Source organism: Bos mutus, chromosome X (genome assembly GCF_027580195.1).
Source record: "Bos mutus isolate GX-2022 chromosome X, NWIPB_WYAK_1.1, whole genome shotgun sequence".
NCBI classification, from domain to species: domain Eukaryota; kingdom Metazoa; phylum Chordata; class Mammalia; order Artiodactyla; family Bovidae; genus Bos; species Bos mutus.
In genome coordinates, this window is record NC_091646.1 from 93,914,477 (window position 1) to 93,935,070 (window position 20,594).

Below are 20,594 nucleotides of genomic sequence, written 5' to 3' on the forward strand. Positions count from 1 at the left end.
AAATATACGGACTTATACGTATTGATGAAGGTGAAAGTGGAGAGTGGAAAAGTTGGCTTAAAGCTCAACTTTCAGAAAACGAAGATCATGGCATCCGGTCCCATCACTTCATGGCAAATAGATGGGGAAACAGTGGAAACAGTGTCAGACTTTATTTTTCTGGGCTCCAAAATCACTACAGATGGTGACTGCAGCCATGAAATTAGAAGACGCTTACTCCTTGGAAGGAAAGTTATGACCAACCTAGATAGCAATTTCAAAAGCAGAGACATTACTTTGCCAACAAAGGTTCATCTAGTCAAGGCTATGGTTTTTCCTGTGGTCATGTATGGATGTGAGAGTTGGACTGTGAAGAAGGCTGAGCGCTGAAGAATTGATGCTTTTGAACTGTGGTGTTGGAGAAGACTCTTGAGAGTCCCTTGGACTCCAAGGAGATCCAACCAGTCCACTCTGAAGGAGATCAGCCCTGGGATTTCTTTGGAAGGAATGATGCTAAAGCTGAAACTCCAGTACTTTGGCCACCTCATGAGAAGAGTTGACTTATTGGAAAAGACTCTGATGCTGGGAGGGATTGGGGGCAAGAGGAGAAGGGGACGACAGAGGATGAGATGGCTGGATGGCATCACTGACTCGATGGACATGAGTCTGAGTGAACTCCGGGAGTTGGTGATGGACAGGGAGGCCTGGCGTGCTGCGATTCATGGGGTCGCAAAGAGTCGGACACGACTGAGCGACTGATCTGATCTGATACAGACTTAATTTTGATACAGTTGCCCAGTAGTTGTGGGATAGTTTGAGCCTATCAGTTATTCTCTCTCAGCTTCAGTTTTTTTAATCAACAAAACTGAGCTAAAATAGCTACCTTGCTAAGAGATGGGGGTTCAACTCCTGGGTTGGGAAGATCCGCTGGAGGAGGGCATGGCAACCCACTCCAGCATTTTTGCCTGGAGAATCCCATGGACAGAGAAGCCTGGCAGGCTACAGTCCATAGGGTTGCAAAGAGTCGGACAGGACTGAAGTGACTTAGCACGCACGCACACAACTACCTTGCAAAATCCTGAGGGATTAAAACATTTGACATAGTAGAAGGTGTTTATTAAAGATTAGCTGTTTATGTTGCTGATGTTTGTTTGAGTTAATGACCTTTCCCCCCATGGCAGCATTTGCTGACCCCCACAGGAACATATGCCCACATCTCTATACATTTCCTAGATGTGGGGATCATAATTGGATGACTCATTTAGAACAATTACCAACACAGAACCATAACTGTATATCTATTCATAACCTGATTTGATGGCATCTAACTGCAAAGTTAGAACCTAAAAGATGAGTGGAAATGAAAAAAAAAAAAAAAGAAGTTGCTATACTAGGGCTTCTTTGCATTTGAAATTCTATCTACAATATCAGGTGATACTCTCTTGTCCATTTCCTTGTACCAGTGTTGTGAGTGTCACCCGGATATCAGTACAGAACTCAGTACTTAGTTTTCCCTACTCAATCCAGAAATTGTGCCATGTTTGACATGTCATCTACGAAAATACAGAGAATTTCAATCCCACTGGGGCAGAGAAAATCTATGCCCTCTGAGTCCATCCTTGAATACGAAGATCAATAACACAGACACAGAGAGAGCTCATTCATTTTAATAATTGAGTGCAATTTTGATAGTTCTTCCCAAGAATTATCTCCCAGGGCCCCCCTCTCCCAAACTATTCACACACAACATCTACAAGTATTCAAATTAATAAACACAATGTTGCAAAAGCAAAAGAAGAAACGCCTTCATAGCCTTGAGATTAAAAATAATGCTTAATTGTTCTCTCAGTAACTGTTGCTAAATACTAAATCTAAAAAGGCTGCAGGGGCAGCTGGTGGCTGGGGAACAGGAAGGAAGCTCTTATAATGACAAGCGTGTTTATACTCATTTTTCATCTTATAACCAGGATAACACAGGGCGTAACTCTCTGGGTGTCAAAAATAGAAAACCCTGGAGAAATATTTTCAGAGCAACAAATGAAGCTGGTTTTACTTATGCCACATAGGGAGCAAGGGCCCAGATTCTCAGACTCCCTGTAACCCTGGTCCCCCTTCTGGCTCGCACTTTGGCATAAAGAAATGAAACCACAAACATGGAGCCTGAGTCATAGCAATAGCACAATACAAATTTGTTGAATGAATGAACTGATACCTCAGGTGCAGTTTGAATGGGGTGGACCTAAGTTTCTCTTTGAAGAAACAGTCCTGGACATCGTGGGGAAATGACCTTCCCAAAGCAAGCCTGACTTGATGCCCTCACTGCCCTGGGCATCCTGGGGACCCAATGGAACAACTGAGTTCTTTCTAGTTCAGCTTGGTCCCCTGAATAGGTCCACTCAGCATCAAATTTGTGGCTAGAATTTCAGATTCAATACCTTATGTGACCAAAATAAAATGAATATGTGTATGGCTCCTGCAATTACATTCAATACATACAAGACTTTAAGAAATCTGGGGTAGAAAATGACCCCCTTCCCCTACCCTTCCCTTTTGCCTTTTTTTTTTTTTTTTGGCTTTCTCTCACTTTCCTTCTATTGTCTTCCTCCTTCCCTCCCCTTTCCTCCTAACCTGGCCTTCTGCCCTTCCCCTCTGCTCCTTTCTCCTTCTTTCTAATTATTAAAGTTGATTACTTCTAAATATCTGTGGCTGCAGAGAATATAACAAATAAAGCTGTTTTTCATTCCCAGAAGTAGGGGCAGTTACATTAACAGTGATTTAGAGATTCTTGAACTCATGAATATCCAGAATATTCTATTGGAGCTAGGGATTTAGTTTCTGGGATGTAAATTTTATTATGATCATGACGATAGAAGGATAAATCATTAGTTACACTAGTAAGATCAATTTTCCATGTGTATTTAAGTAAAATAAAGGGTGGATGCTATTTAAAGCAGCTGTCAGATACATCTTGTCACAATTCTTAATTTCAAATTCACAAGTGCTGGCTGGAGAGGACCGTTTTGGGCAATAAATTAGTTTGCATTTCTTTCATAGCATCAGGAGCAGGACTAAAGGAGCCAGCCAGAGTTATGAGAGGAGTTCATTTCTCTGCCTCCATCTCCCTTTGGTGCAATGCTTCAAATAAGAGTGTTTGGACAGGACAACCCATTGGTTACTAACCTTAGCCTGTTCTGTACCCTTAAGAGAATGAGGCTCGTTTGGTCAACTAGAGTATCAGAAGTGATTTCCTCAGATAATACTGTTTAAGGCTTTCCGTTGATTCTACCTTGGCACTGTATGGTTCTAAATGTCTTTTCACTCATTCATTCAGCTAACTTTCAATGAGTATCCACTCTCTGCCAAGCACCAGTGTAAATGGTGGGTCATACATACATCCAGTCAGTCTAATATTCTTTTTTAGGAGAAATCTCTGACCCAGTTAGGCTGCTGTATTGGTAAACTGGAGGATGTCATCACTATTAAGTGATGAATCATTCTCAACATAAATTATCTCCTACTTGGAAAGTTTCCTTCAATAGAACAATAATGATAACAAAGATGACACAAAAGGGAATATGAATAATTATCCCCTGGTTTGCTTCTTCTTTGGGGGAGCATGCAAACCAATTTCCAGGCAACCTGCTATTGCTGAAAGATCACCAAACCTAGAGTCAGATGGCCTAGAGCCAGTCTCATCTTAGGGAGGTTACTTCACCATTTTGAACCTTTTTTTTTTTTCATCCTGAAAAGTGAGTCTGAGAATCTTTGCCCTACCTTTCTCTGGCATTACTGTGAAGGGGAAAAAAAAAGGAAAAAAAAGTTTATATAATTGCTCTGAAAACCATAAAGCTCCATACAAATGCAAATTTATCACCATTAAAAATCTTTGACATTCCTCTCAGGGAAAATCATCACATCATAGTTCCTTTTTCTTTTTTTTTTAAAGGGAGGAACTTATATTATCCACTAGCATTACTTGGTTATTCAGTGGTACAACCCACATTTATTTCCTCAAGGAAGAGACCAGTTAGAAGTTTTCCTTGTTGAAAATGAAATGCACTCCCCTGGGGCCAGAGTCGGAGTTGGAGATGCACTGCTTATTAAGGGTGTCAGCCAAGGCTTCTGGTCCGCAGAGGAAGACTCCTATTCTGGTACTTTCGGGGACAAAAAGAGAAAGAAAAAGACAGTTTTAGGCTCTGGGATGGGATCAATTACAAAGCACATGAGGAGATTCCCTACTGATTTTAGGCCTCAGAGCAGAGTCTCCTCAGCTCCTGTCCTTCCACAAATGACACAGTTCAGGTGGCCCTTGGTCCTATTTATGGGGGCAGCTGGCTACTGCAAAAGGCAGCTGACTTTATTGAAAAAAAAATGACATTCAAGCAAGGTTTATGGAAACTTCTACCACAGAGAAAATGGTGGTGAATTTGTGAGCCTGTGGTCTACTTCCTTTCAGGGCTCTGTGTTCTCAGACACTCCAGCATCTTTTTAAAAAAAAATTAATTTTTGACCACACCATGGGACATGTAAGAGCTTAGTTCCCTGACCCAGGATCGAACCACACCCTCCTGTATTTGAAGCACAGACTTTTAACCATTGGACCATCAGGGAAGTCCCTCCAGTGCCTTAAAATTAGGAACAAACCCGCCTTAGGAACGGCAACTCTGCTAACAACTTGGTGTGGCTTTGTCCTTCAACTTTTTAGACTCTAAAGCCTTGTTCCTCTAGCCGTGGTTTCAGACCAGAGCCCTGGTGTCAGCTTTTCAAGAATTCATATTATTGAAGTAGGTCAGCTGTGTTTTTAAATTGTTATGACTTCACAATTTTTTCAAATCTGCCCTAAAATATCTGTTTGGCTTAAATGTCAAAGCTGTGATAATTTGTTCTTTGATGTGACTGTATTTCCAATTCCTTGTTCATGTTAAGATTTCAAGAAAACTCAAAAAGCCATTCAAAGCCAAGAATGGAGATTCTTGGGCCCCACCCCACATATACTAAATCAGCATTTTAAAAAGCTCCTCCAAGTGATTTACATGTTCATTAAAGTGTAAGAAGCAATGACATAAAGAGTGTATTTATGGTGATTTCTTGAGTTTATCATGTGTTCTAACAAGAGAAAAGATCTCCTCAAAGCTTCATAATGACTAAAGCTTTAGTGAGGGCAGGAAGGACCTGGGGTATCTGTCAACTTATGATCTAGGACCCAAAAGCTATACATGAAAATGGGGCCAGTGTCTCCTTAGTAAACAATATAAATCTTGTTGAATTAATAGAAGCAGATACATGAGTGAAATTTAGGAGATAAAAGCAAAGAATTGAGTTACGGGCCTACTTGGGGGCAGCAGGGTTCAGAAAGCCTGAGGTGGGGCCTAGGAATCTGTTTGGAACTCACCAGTCAATATTGGGTGTGATTTAAAGACTTCTTAAAGTGAGAGATATTTAGAACCTTTTATGAGTGTGAATATAGTTATCTAGATATTTTAGTTTCCAGAATATATAAATTTAGCTGTGTTTGGGAGCTGCTGCTTTACACAGACCGTAAGCCTCAAGAATACTCTGTTGGGGGAACTCCTTACTTGGGATGTTGACTTCCAATGGTCTTGAACTCGTTATCCCAGTTGGGTCGTCCATACAAGGTCTTTTGTTTCAGGCCTGTGATTACATCTTTCTCCTCGTCATGATGCATAGCAAAGTGACTGGCCTGCAAGAAAGGACATGAATTCAGAAAAAAGAGTCATGCTCTATAAACACACACAGATAGACTAACATATCCCACAAACCAAGCTCTACCCATTCTAAATGTACATATATGAAGCAAGGCATTATGCCAGAAGCTAGACGGTCAACAACACTGAACACACTGATTTCAAGCCATTTATAGTCTAGAAAGGGAGACCTTGAAGTAAAAAGGTGGGCAATCCTGTTTGCAGACTAAGGTACCATGAATGCCATAGAGGAGGCACAAACATCTCCATGAGAACAAAGAAGGGAGGACAAGTGGAGGATATGTCTCAGGGTGGCAGCATTTGAGCCAGACTTTAAAGTGTGGGTACGATTTAAATTATGTTTCACTGTTTTTCTCTCTGCAGTACATCTAGCAGTCTGTCCTGAATATACTCCCACTGTTTTGAGAGAATCACTAAGAATTAAGACAATCATAGATTCAAATACACTCATATTTTGCTAATGTAATGAGACATCAAACCAAGCCTAAAGCTATTAATTGTGTGTGTTGGGGGGGGGGGTTGCTTTCTGTTACCATTCTAGGGAGCCTCAGTTTGAACCACAGGTATTTTTTGGTAAAAATGGTTAATTAAATTTAACAATTAAATCAGATTTTAAATTTACTGGACAGGGGATGGATAATGGGGATGGAAGAGGTTAAGAAGGGTGGTTTCCCTGGTTTAATAATCCTGTACACACAAAGTTTTGCAAAGCAAGATAACTATTTTTCAATGCAAAAAATTTCCCACTGGGGGGGAAAAAAAAAAACAAAAAACTGGCTTTTGAAAAAAACAGAACTGCAGAGCAATTTATATATTATACATTTTTCCCCCTGGGTTTCATTTTTATCAAAGTCTGTTGTTGCTTTGTCTTTAAATTGGAGAAGTGACATCCTAAAACCACTTTTTCTAGAGCAGCAATTTTCATGGTCATGTGGCCCGGGACCTATGTTTGTGGGACCTACGGGACCTACAAAACTTTCTGAAGACTTGGAGAATTTATGATAGGCAATATGCCAAAACCTGAATGAGAAGAAGTCAGTTTTCACAGGTACAAGGCACATGTGAAAAATGTCTCTGATGAGGAGCCAGTGTATGGGTGTGGCCAGTTGAGCCAGTGACCAGAAACTCTTGCCTTAGCTCCTCACTCAGGACGACAGTTAGGCTGCTTCTGGGCCAAGTCATTAATGTTTGCTTATTTAGAAACACGTTATCCGCTAGGAATCATTAACTTGTTTCTAAGTTTCTCAGTCTCACCACTTTAGACATTTGAGGCCAGATAGTTCTTTGTTGTGGGGGATTGTCTCGTGAATTGTTATCTTATCAATACTTGTAGCTGTAATTGTTTTATCCATTGAAAATTCACAATTTCATTGCTAAATGTCTCAGGAGGGAGTATATATACATATGTGTACTACACCCATGTATACATATATACATACATATATCACCTTCACTAGATATATACTGATTTATTTGCAAATGATTATCATGAACTACTGGAAGTGGCTAAGAGTGCAGGTCCTGGAGCATTTATTACTTGGATGCTCTTGGACAAATGACCTAAGCTGTTCTGGGCCTTGGCTTCCCTATCTGTAAAATATGGATAAGCCTAATAGCTACTTATAAGGTGGTTGTGAGGATTTAATTAGACAATCTATGTAAACACTAAGAAGAATACTTGGCACAAGCATATGCTTAAGAATTATTACCAGTTATTATGACTCCTTATTAAATATATTATGTATATTATAAAACATACATAATACAAATTAAAGGAATATATACCCATATACATACCCATATATATGCATGTGTATTTATGGGCTTCCCAGGGGGCTTGGCGGTAAAGAATCTGCCTGCCAATGCAGGAGACCCCTGGGTCTGAAAGATCCCCTGGAGTAGGAAATAGCAACCCCACTCCAGTATTCTTGCCTGGGAAATCCAAGGGACAGAGGAACCTGGAGGGTTACAGTCCACGGGGTCACAAAAGAGTCGGACATGACTTAGTGACTAAACAACAGCAACATACATATGCATGTGTATATATATATGTATATATATATATATATATACACACACACACACACATACATACACACTCACACACACACACAGAAAGAGAGTGAGAGAAAGCTAATATTTTCTTTTCTCCCATAACCCAGTGGATCATCTTATCCAACTGGTTCAATACCCCTGGGTGGGGCATTGCTCTAACAAGGTCACAGTCATGGCTCTGACTTCTTTGTAGGCTCCCTAGCTTTGACCTGTCCCACAGATACCAGCTTTGAATTTAGTCTCAACAGTCTGAACATATGGGCATACTGAGTCAGAGTGAATGCGGTGGATCACCTGAACCCACTGACTATTCTTAAAACCAGTACACAAGACACTCCAGTAGCCAAAGGGAAGTCGGTAAGCCCTGGGTGCTATGGGACAGACCTGAGATTGGGGATCTTGTCCTTACCTGAGACTCATCCCAGCCAGTGAGGCAGATGTTGTAGCTGAGGAAGTCCGTGTTGTTCTTCTCCTGCATCTGTGTTTCCAGCAGCTGCAGCAGGTCCGCAAACCACTCAAAGGCATGTGTGTCCCGGCACAGCCAGTAGAAGTAGATCTGAGAGGGGAACAGACCGTGAAGCAGATTATTTGCTGTTCAGTCATTCAGTCATGTCCAACTCTTTGCAACCCCATGGACTGTAGCATGCCAGGCTTCACAGTCCTTTACCATCTTCTGGATTTTGCTCAAACTCATGTGTATTGAGTTGATGATGCCATCCAACCATTATATATATATATTTTATTTTTAAATTGAAGTATAGTTGATGTATAGTATTATACAAATCACAAGTGTATAGTAGAGTGATCAACAATTCCAAATGTTATACCCCATTTATAATTATTATAAATCATTGGCTATATTCCCCATGCTGTATATCCTTGTAGCTTATTTTATTTCTAATAGTTTGTATCTTTTGATCCTCTCCCCCTATGTTGCCCTTCCCTGTCCCTTCTCCCCACTGGTAACCACCAGTTAGTTCTCTATATCTGTGACTTAAGTAGATTATATTTAAATAGACACCTATCAGCATTGACATATGGATTTCTACCCTCCCACCTTCCACTTTTCCCTGTTGCTCAGAATGCCTAGAAACATAGGTTTTTAGAAAACTCTAGATATTTGACAAACTAGCTTGCATGAACCTGTTCTGGCCTTTACACAGCAGGATAGTAAATAAACAGCTTGTTCTTAGAAATCTGTAGCTTAAGAAGAAAACATGAACCCACCACTTGCCCCCTGGGGCTGCTCTTGCCCTCTCAGAATTCCTCACTTCCTTGGACTCTCCTTTCAGAAAGATCAGTAGGATGTAGATGAGCCATGGTTGCCACCATGCAACTTCCCTGCCTGCTACACCAGACACCTCTGAGTTCTAGGGGAAAAAGTAGTTCTACCCACACCTCCTCAATATTGAAAAGAGGGGAAGGGAGAATGAAAGTCAAAGTCAGCTCCATGTGCCTATTAGAGGTTATCTCTCAGGAAGATCCCCTGGATAAAGAAATGGCAACCCACTCCAGTATTCTTGCCTGGGAAATCCCATGGACAGAGGAGCCTGCTGGGCTACAGTCTATGGGGTCACAAAGACTTGGACACAACTTAGTGACTAAACAACAACAGTCATTAGAGTGACTCAAGCTTTATTAAAGATGTTGTTTCTCAGGCAATGAAACCCAACTTACATGGGACCAAAAATTCCCCTGGGACTTTACTCTGAGGAGACAGTCATATAAAGTAAAAGTGTCATGAAAGGACATGTCTCCTGCCCTCCCCCTGCAAATAAATGTGGGGGAGGGGTGACTGGAAATGGAATCTACCTCAATATCTAACATAAGATGATAGAAAAATTATTCTATATCCTCTCAATGGAACATGAAGGACTCATCAAAAATGATTATTAGCAAGCTTGTGACAACACTGAAAAACACTATATGTTTCCAAAAGGGTGGGACATGAAATTGTACATACTCAATATATGCAGCTTTCTAAAAATATATAAACAAGTGGAAAAGTGTTGGAAGAGAATTTACCAAAAGGAGAATTACTGGATTGGGATTGTGAACACTTTAGCTCTCTCTCTTCTGAATTTCTAGTAATACCATGCAAATATGGTATATTACTTTCCATAATAGGCCTGCTTCTATGGTATATTACTTTCAATAATAGGCCTGCTTCTATAGAAACACACTTATTTGTTTGTTTGTTTGGTGGTGCTGTGAGGCTTGCGGGATCTTAGTTCCCTGACCAGGCATCGAACTTGAAGCCCTTGGCAGTGAAAGTACTGAGTCCTAACCACTGGAACACCAGGTAAGTCCCAGAGACACCTTTAATTTATCAAATAGCCCTTTTGTGAGAAGCCTGCCTCTCTGAAACCACCCAGAACTTGTCTTCACTTCGTCTGATCTCTGCCAGCCACTGCCCTGACGGCTCTTTGAGGCTTCACTTGGCAGAGTGTGATGACTAGTCCAAGCTCTCTGAAAAAAAGAAAGAACCTACCTTTTTGAGCCTCAGATTTGGGGCTTTATTGCAATATTTGTACCAGACCGACTTGAGGATGGATGCAAAGGGCGTAACCCCGATCCCTGCTCCCACTAACATCACCACCTCGTAACTGAACACGTCCTCACTGGCAGTGCCAAAGGGCCCGTCAACAGCTATCCTGGAGGGAAGTATGGGGGGAGATGGTTACACAGATGTCTTGCTCTTCACAGGCAGAGGGGGCACACATTATCACTGGGGGTGTGCAATACGTCACTGCAAACCGGGAAGATGTATTGATGATGTGGCACTTTCTTCTGTGAGACGGCTTTCAAGTAACCAACTCGGTGTGAACATTGGGGTTGGAAGTAAGAAGAGGAATTTTTAGCTAACTAAATATTTAGCTAAAATATGCGGTAACTCTCGGGGGTATTTTTTCCTGTACCTCCCTTCACACATCAAACACACACACACACACTCACATACACACTCACACACACATGTCTGTGTTTTGCCAGGGCAGCCCACACTTGAAATTCTTGCACATTAAAGTGAGAAGTTTTCCATGCTATAATATCTTATGAATTTATTATCTCCACTTTTCATTTGTCTAGTCATTGAGTTATTTGACCAACTTTTCTTCAGCATCTACTAACGCCTGACGCCATGTTAGGCATGTGCGAAGAAGGAGGCCAACTGAGTAATATCTGGCATGCATGCATGCTTAGTCACTTCAGTCACGTCTGACTCTTTGCAGCTCTATGGACTGTGGCCCGCCAGGCTCATCTGTCCATGGGATTCTCCAGGCAAGAATACTGGAGAGGGTTGGTATGCCCTCCTCCAGGGAATCTTCCCGACCCAGGGATGGAACCAGAGTGTCTTATGTCTCCTGTATTGGAGACATATCTCCCTTCAAATAATGTACAGCAATTAAATTTTAAGTATAGCTTTGATTGAAAGTTAATATACCTTGACCTTGACCCTTACAAATGTAAAGGCATTGGGGAATATTCATGATTAACATATGATTCAAATATTTTATATTTTACATAAGATTTATACAGATATGCATAAACAGCTTCCCTGGTGGCTCAGATGGTAAAGAATCCACCTGCAATGCAGAAGACACAGGAGACCAGGGTTCAATCCCTGGGTCGGGAAGATCCCCTAGAGAACTGAATGCCAACCCACTCCAGTATTCTTGCCTGGAGAATTCCATGGACAGAGGAGCCTGGTGGGCTACAGTGCCTGGGGTCTCAAAGACTCGGACATGACTGAGAGACTAACGCTTCACTACATGTAAGATGGGGAACACAGAGATCGTTACCTCTGTTTGCAGAATCTGTGTGTTTTGTTAAGACTCAGGGGCTACTGGAGTAAGAGATGGGAGAAGCAAAACTATTTAGTGACATATTTTCCTGAACTCATGCACCTTTGTAACAGGCACTCTGTACTCACTTTGGTAGTTTCCAGGCATCTTGAAACTCCTGCTTATCACAGCCACAAGCTTTGAAGAGTCCCTCTGTCCAGTCCCCCACGATGCGGATATGGATGCTAAAGAAGTCTTCCTCAGGGGCAGAGGTCAGGGTGAAAGGGTGCCACTCCAGCTTGGACACCATGGGACACTTGACGAAAATGTATTGGCCCACCTCCATCTTGAATCCCTTCTTCTTCATCTGGAGCTCGATGGTTTTGAAAGGGTGAGTGACCACCTATGGAAATAAAACATGTCTCTGGAAATGCCCCTTTCTCCCAGTACTTGTCTTGTCAGTGTCTGTATGGATAAGAGGCTGAGCTAAGAGGCCCCACCCAGGTTCCTTCTTCAGGGCCAACAGAGTAGTTCTTTCAGCAAATGAATCTCTAACTGGGAATAGCCCTTGACTGTAGCCAGTGGCCCACAATGAGCTCTGATGCAGGGACCCAAAGGCCTGGCCCTTCTCCTCACTTTGGGACAACTCCCAGGGGCCATCCCAGCTCTAGCACTTCCTGTAGGATCAGCTGAGGCTGCGGTTGCAACCACTTTGACAGCCACCCATTTTCTTCCCCCAGCCCTGCCTTTTTTTCCTTTTACAAGTTCATCTCCTGAGAGCACGCCCCGGATAAGCCTTCTGCATGCAGTTCTCTGTCTCTGAGTCTTGGCTAGGGAATTCAACCTAAGACTCCGACTTACTGTGATTTTTTTTTCCTTTAAGAAATCAAGGCAGTGGCTAGAAACAGGAAGAAGAGATGGTTTCCTATTCAGCTTTCCTGTTTCCCCAGGGGGATTGATCAAGAGCCTTAGCAGCCAGACAGAGGCAGAAGGTGACCCCATTCACAGTTCTATAGCAACGTCCCCCAAACCAAGCCTAAGGTGCTGGTCTGTCTTTGTCCCACGTCCCACCTTGAGCCTGCCTGATTTCATGCATTGTTTCTGTTTCTTCCTACTTGGGGAGTGCACTGTCCATCTCTCCCAAAGCCAGGCCCCATCCACCCATTGTTCGTTCTCCATGTACCTGAATGTTCATAATAGCTTTGTTTACAATAGCAAAATAATTTGGAAACAGTCTAAATGCCCATCAACTGGTGAGTTGGTAAATAAAAATAAAAATAGAACACAACAAAATGCTTTCATTGTAATATGCTGTTCCCGTGATGATTCCTGAGATCTCAGGAGGACTTTATATGTACAACAGAAAACAAACCAAGGGACATCAAAGGAAAGGAAAATCAATAGAAACAAAATAGCAGTCTCCTAATGTTGACTGAGGGGCTTCTCTGGTAGCTCGGTGGTAAGGAATCCACCTGTGACGCAAGAGACACAGGAGACACTGGTTCAATCCCTGGGTTGGAAAGATCCCCTGGAGGAAGGCATGGCAACCTACTCCAGTATTCTTGCCTGGAAAATCCCATGGACAGAGGAGCCTGACAGGCTACAGTCCATGGGGCTGCAAAGAGTCGGACACGACTGAAGGGACTGAGCACAATGTTGACTGATACTGCTGAGCTTTTCTTTTCATGAGTGAGGAGTAGGAGAATACGAAATTCTTTTAAGAAAAATTGTCAAATGTTTCCAAAATTTGTGATTCAAATATAACTTAAATGACAAGGCTGCAACCCATGTCCCTTCATCACTGAATTAAGGAGGTATAAAGCTTCATTTTGAAAACAGAAAATAAAGATTGATGAAAATGACTTCGAAAATTATGCTGCTCACACTGCAATTTTGTGTGGTGAACATGATTTTTACCATAACGCAATGTTGCCACCACAGGCGACGCTGGGATAGGAGGGAGTAAAATGTCCTAGTGGACAACACAGTCACAAAATACTTTTGGAGAGTACTTCGTTTCTTACATGTGTTGACATGAGAAGAAAATGGATATTCATTTTATTCACAGGAAAACAAGTTTGCCTTAGAAATAGGCCTAGCAGAAATACTTGTCTGGTTAGTTCATTTTAGTCTAGTAAGGGAAATTTTGTGGTTGATCTTTTTGCTGATCTGTGGGCTTTTCCTCATACAATATAAATATCATAAAAGGAGAACTGTTGTGGCTTCCTATATTTCAAGATCTCCATTGCCAGCTGGACTACGTTCCTATGACCTGCCATAGAGGTCCAGAAAGAAGAGGTAGGTGGACAGGAAGGTTTTGTGTGTTTTGCAAAAGCAACCCATTGTAAACTTTGGTAAATACTTTTTGAACTGAATTGAATTCAATTTTATTTGATAAAAATAGTCTTGTCTGATGTTTCCTGAAACTATAATAAGGTGATTCTATTTCTATTTATTTAGTTAGATATTTATTTATTTAGTGATAAGAAGTAGCATTGACATGAGGGGAATAAACCGATATATATTTGAAGTTACCAGACTCAACTTTCAATGAAGTTTAGTTAGCTTACTGAAGACTTTGAGGACATTAACTCTGACATTCTGTTACTACATACAAAGCAGAGAAGGAGGCAAAGAGGACCTGGGGAATGATCTCTGTTTCAGTAAGACCTGCCCTGGTTCCCTGATTTTTTCGGCATCTGAATATTTTAAGGCTCAATAAATGACCTTTGTGACCTTTTGAACTCATCTCTTTTGCTCCTTTACTCTTAACTAATCACATCATCCCTCATGCCTCTCCCCTTAACACACACACACACACAACGCAAATTCATTTACATAAAACATTTTCATTCATTTTTCAACAGAAAATGTTAAATTCTAGTTTCCCCAGTGAAAAGGTCCAATCATTTGACTATCAGGCTAGGGGCATTGAAACAAACCATAGGTCATCGCTCTGCCCTAAGTTTAATCAAAAGAAACCAAGTAAAAGACAGTTCTGACAGTGTTGTAGAGAACTTGGGTAGACTTGTCCATGATATAGTTAGATAGTCATTCCTAAGCCAGTGCCTACCTTGGTGATGACCACCTTCTGTTGAGATCTCCAAAACCGTACCAACCTCTCACAGAGATACAGGAACATGGGACCCACTATCCATTTCCAAGTCTGTAATCAGAACAAACAATGAAAAAAAGCATGTGTTAAGGGGTGGTAGTTAATAAAAGATTCACGAGGACAAAACATTTTAGAAATGCAACTAACATTTGTGGGCTTGTTTAAATATTTGATATTATATTAGTAAATTTCTTCCATAAAAGAATGCATGAAAATACCTGAAGTTAAAATAAATTTCTGAGCCAGTAAAAATGAACATTCTCTTTGGTCACATTGGGGAACTATATCTACAGTATGAAACTCTCCCAAGAGGAACTGCCCCAAGAATGGGATTTCCTCCTACTGTTGCAATAGGAGTTGCAATAATCCTACAGCAGAGTAAAGTTGGTTTCGGAATTAACGTTTCTCTAAAGGATAGCATTTCAACAACATCATATTTTTAATGTAACATTGCAATTACTTTCTCTTAGTCACGTAGTCAAAGCTTAACTCATCACAAGATGAGAAATTTCATGTAAGAATTTAGCTGTTTCTCCAATATTCTTGCAAGTTCTCAGAGCAATGTACTTGCTGAATAGGGACAGATCCAGAGAGTTTTAGCTTTTTCTAGAGTCCCCTCTTGTCAGAATCTGCAATGTTTCAGACCACTGGAATTACTCTGTGGCATTGTTGGCTGTCCAAAATTATTTAGACCAAACAGATCCATCCTGGGATTCAGTCAGTTAGGTTCCTAGTTGAATATCTGAAGTAGCAAAGAATTTTAGAAGGTGATATCATCTAAAATATGACATTCCAGAAGGGATTCCAAGAGGGGAAGAAATCCCAGAGGACTTTCCATACTCTCACTTATGATCTTCCTATGAAAATTTTTAAGAAACTTATTGTTGGAAGTTGAGAGCACCCAAATAGCCCTATCTCCAATCAAAGTTGAAAAATATCTGCCTGGAGGTCATAAATTCTCTGCTACTGGCCTTCAATTTCATGGGTCAGGTTTTTCAAACCATCTAGCATTATCCATCTATTTCCTGGGGGCGACCTGGGGCCACATTGAATGGAGCCAGGTGTTGGACATCGCCTCTAATCTTCCCAGAACCCCAGGAGCATTTCTGAGGTACGTGTCTGTTAAGGTAGTAGCATTCTGACTCCAGCTGTCTTCAAGGAAATGTGCCTTCCCCAACTCAGAAGAGGACCTGCAATACAGTTCCCTTTTAATCCTTTCTATTGATGACTCTGGGCTTTCCTGTTGGCTCAGCGGTAAAGAATCCACCTGCCATGCAGGAGATGTGGGTTCAGTCCCTGGGTTGGGAAGGTCCCTGGGTTGGGAAGATCCCCGGGAGATGGAAATGGCAACCCACTCCAGTATTCTTGCCTGGAGAATCCCATGGACAGAGGAGCCTGGCGGGCTATAGTCCATAGGGGTCGCAAAGAGTCAGATGAGACTGAGTGACTAAAACAACGACAACAACAACAATTGATGTCTCTATGTAGTGGGGGTAGTTCAGTGATGTGTCTGGTTACTTTCATTAATAAGTAAGGATGCTGAAAGATGTTAAGTCCTCAGACAGCATGCTGTTTCTAGAGGAAGAGTACTCATATTAGGACAGTAGGGAAAAAGGAAGGAGAAATGGGATGGGAAATTTGCCTTTATATTATACTGTGTTTAAGGACACAATTACTGATCCTTTTCAGAAGACCTATACAAACATTGATTTTTGCTTAGTTTTATACCAATAGCTAACATAATAACCAACTATGTGTATTGCTTGCCAATGGGGGGAAAAGGTATGAAAATCATAGGGTTCACTTCTCACTCTATGGAACAGAGAAATGGAGTTCTTGAGAGTTCCCAACAAAAGAGAAATATTTTAGCATCCTTTCCCTTGGTCACCCTTGCCACACTCCTGCTCTACCATGAAGTGCCATTGGGTGTTGGCATGAACCTAGCTCTCCAGTCTCCTTTATTCACAGACAGGACCTCCTGATGCCTAATGGCAGCCCTATGTACCATCTAACAAATTTCCACCCAGCTCTGAAAGAGGGATAGAAAATCTTATTTCCTGGTATCTGAGGAGGCTCCTGGCTCCTTATATTATAAATCATTATCTGAGCTTTCCAATTCAGCTCAGGATGGAATCCTTCTGAAAATCATTAACTGATATTATCATCACCATCATATCCAGAAGAAATAGAAGTTCTTGAATCCAAATGCACTTTAAAAAAACAATACTTTTCCAAGTTTTATATCAGGATGCTCATAACAGACTAATGTAAAGGTTACTTTTCAAGAACTAATTCTAGACAATTAGCATAGCAGAAAAACACTGGATACTTATCCTAGCAGTTCCATGACATTCATAATGGACAACTCTATGACATTTGTATTATTTCTTAGATGCAGTTTGAAGATTATTGGTAATGAAACTATAATAGCAACAATGGGTTGTACGTACCATAGGAGGGTTCCCAGAGAACTCTGGGATTGGGCAGTTCTTTATTTTTCCCCACTGTGAGATGTTTTGATAACAGTTTCTTGGTTGGTGTTTCATCAAACTCTCTGCAGTCTGCCCACGTACAATCCGCCTGAGGAGGAAATGTAAGACCTGACCATTTAGAAATGAGACATTAAGTTCTTAATTTTTTGAGATTCTGGACATGTTTTTAGTATTCTAATATGGGTCTTATACTTTTCATTTACAAGCAATATCTTATTGTCCCCTCCAAATAGATTAGAGGAAGGGAAAAATGCATGATCTTTAGCAATAGAAAAAAAAAAATTATATGGGGACTTCCCTGCCAGTCCAGTGGCTGAGATTCCAAGCTTCCACTGCAGGGGATGTGGGTTTGATCCCTGGTCTGGGAACTAAGATCCCACATCCCACATGCTCCACAGCATAGCCCAAAAAAAGAGAAAAAGAATAAAAAGGAAAAACATGTATGGTGGCACAAAGGATATTTATATGTAACATTACATCTACAGGGTAAGTTTTGGATCATCCATACATGTTTTCTGAAGTGCAACATTTGTGCTTCTGTTTCAAATATTATTCTCATTTAGAAACAAAAACAGAAAAAGTGCAAATCTAAAAGAGCAACTGCTGACAGGTACAGGGTCTTTCTGAAAATTAGAACAAGATGTCCCACCTCTTTGAGGACAGTCCTAGAGGCAAAGAGTTTGGCCAGCAGAGCATGGACTAATTTCATTCCCATTGGCCAGGTACGCTTGTGTAGTTGACAACCTATACAACCATCTACAGTAGCCCTGAGGCTACTTTATTTGTTTTTTCAAAATTGTCTAAATTAAATCAAAAGGCTGAAATTCACTTGAGATGACTTTGTGGAGATTATGCCATTCTCACAGACATCAACACTGATAGTATGCTCCCTGAAATGCTCAGAGCCCATTCACTTCAATAAGTATTAATTGAGCAACTGCTATAACATAAGACAATGCAGGTTGAGTAGGAACAGGTGGAGGGACGCACAAAGTTGAAAGAGTCAGGTCTCTGGTCTCTAGAAACATGAATGGCAAGGTCTTCAGAATCCTTGCCTGGAAAATCCTATAGACAGAGGAGCCCAGCGGGCTGCAGTTCATGGGGTCACAAAGAGTCGGGCATGACTGAGTGACTAACACTAACAATTCAAAATATATAAGATGACACATAGAAGGCCCTTTGTAAAAGTTTGGGCCACTTGGTATATTCAGAGGATGTTGTACTTCAAGGTCATTAACCATCGCTTTCTATCCCTAGGTCCTAGGGAAGAGAATTACCAGGTGTTGAACATCTGTCATGTGCCAGGTATGGGAAAGGCACTGTACACAAATTATTTCAGTTGGTTCTCATAACAGGCCTGAAATGTAAGCACCCTCATTTTACATATGAGGACCCTGAGGCTTAGAGAGACCAGGTAACTAGGAGCAGAATGATTTGGTGAAAGCAATTCTGGACACAAGCCAGACAGCCTTGGTTTCACATCCCACATCCACCCTTGCTAATTTAGTGGCAAATTGGGCAAGTTATTTTACTTGTTTTGAGCCTCAGTTTCTTCAGCTGTAAGATAGGCATGTGCGTGCGTGCTAAGTCTCTTCAGTCATGCCCGACTCTTTGTGAGCCTATGGACTGTAGCAGGCTCCTTTGTCCATGGGATTCTCCATGCAAGAATACTGGAGTGGGTTCCATGCCCACCTCCAGGGGATCTTCCCAACCAGGGATCGAACCTGCATCTCTTATGTCGCCTGCATTGGAAGGTGGGTTCTTCACCCCTAATGCCACCTGGGAAGCCCATAAGATTAGGCATAAGTACCTCATTAAAAGTTTATTTTAGGAATCAATTGGCATGATGCATATAAGACGCCATACACAAAGTATTGATCCAACAAATGATAGCTATTAGAGTTCTTAATGCTCAAGATCACATGGGGAGTGATAGAAAAAAAAATCTGACTTTCTTCTCTTCTCAGTGCCAAGACTGGAAGTCAGAAAACCTGCATTTTAATCCCAGTTCAGCTGCTACCTAGCTATGAAAATAAGTAATCAGTCAACCAGTGTAAGTGGCAGATTTTCCTCAGGTGGAGAACAGGGAACATATCTGTCCTCGGCCTGCTCCACAGTAAGATACATATCTGTGAGGGACTTCCTTGGCAGTCCAGTGATTAAGTCTCTGCACTTCAAATGTAGGGGGCACAGTTTCAATCCCTGGTTGGGAACTAAGACACCACATGATCCGTGGCCACAAAAAAAAAAAAAAAAAGATACACATCTATGAATCTATACAAATGTAAAGTGGCGGAATTACTCAGCTAGAGAGGGGAAGAGATTAATTTTTTTTTTCTCTAGGATTCTCTGAAACAACTGGATGATGACCGAGTCCCATTTAAAGATACTCATTGGTTTAAGAGGATTTTCCAGTAGTCATGGATGGATGTGAGACTTGCACTATAAAGAAAGGCGGGAGGAGAAGGGGACAACAGAGGATGAGATGGTTGGATGGCATCATCAACTCTATGGACATGAGTGTGAGTAAGCTCCGGGAGTTGGTGATGGATAGAGAAGCCTGGCATGCTGCAGTCCATGGGGTCACAAAGAGTAGGACATGACTGAGTGATTGAACTGAACTGAAAGAGTCTTTGTCTATACAGATTTTTCAGTGCTTAGAAAGGGATGACCAGGGGTCAGGGTCTGCAAGTTGATCAAGAATGCACACGAGGAGAGGGAAATATATTCAATATTTGATAATAAACCATAATGGAAAAGAAGATGAAAAAGAATGTATAAGTGATTATTTTGCCATACACCTGAAACTAACATGACATGGTACCTCAACTATATTTCAATAAAACATTTTTTAAAAAAGAATGCACATGAGGGGTTGCCACAGGCTGCTTCTCCCCACTCTTCCCCTTTTCATACTCAAGTCTCAGCCACTTTTAGGCTGACTTGACTCAGAGCAGAGTCACTGAGCCTTGAGCACCTACTTCCTCTACTCTTAGTTATCTGCAGCCCCGTACCCACTGGGGAACTTCCCGGGCCTGCTTTTGCGTGCAGGTGGGAGAATAGGCTAGTGTGAAACAGTAGAAAAAGGAAGCCTGGTATGAAACAGGGGTCCCAATAAGGCAAACTCTCTCAACCGCACATCCAGGCACTGAGTGTCTCTAGGACAGATTCATCGCTGCCTGCCTTAGCCCCTCTGAGCTCCAATCCCATCTAAACCACTGATAAACTGGTGATGGCTTGGCTACATACTGGGTTGGTCAAAAAGTTCATTTGGGTTTGTCCATAGTATGGTACAGAAAAAGCCAAATTAACTTTCTGGCCAACCCTGTACTTACCCTTTTTTAGTCTGTTTCCTTGTCTATCATTTCCCCAGGAAATGAGGACAGTAAGAGCATGTCTCCCTTTTACAGGTTAAAAGAAACATGGCTGTCACAGATGCTCAATA

The 20,594-nt window shown here is 41.5% G+C and overlaps 1 protein-coding gene across 1 annotated transcript in view; it reads right to left on the reverse strand.

The window, feature by feature from the left end:
• Positions 1-1,630: 1,630 nt before the first annotated feature.
• CYBB (cytochrome b-245 beta chain) overlaps positions 1,631-20,594 on the reverse strand; it is a 34,015-nt gene continuing 15,051 nt past the window's right edge. Inside the window, exons 7-13 of the mRNA XM_005889418.3 lie at positions 17,108-17,237; positions 14,616-14,708; positions 11,692-11,945; positions 10,252-10,414; positions 8,170-8,316; positions 5,556-5,680; positions 1,631-4,133 (exon numbers count right to left, since the gene is read on the reverse strand). Of these exons, the coding sequence (XP_005889480.1) occupies positions 4,007-4,133; positions 5,556-5,680; positions 8,170-8,316; positions 10,252-10,414; positions 11,692-11,945; positions 14,616-14,708; positions 17,108-17,237 (1,039 nt within the window). The 3' untranslated portion in view covers positions 1,631-4,006. The remainder of the gene's footprint in view (positions 4,134-5,555; positions 5,681-8,169; positions 8,317-10,251; positions 10,415-11,691; positions 11,946-14,615; positions 14,709-17,107; positions 17,238-20,594) is intronic.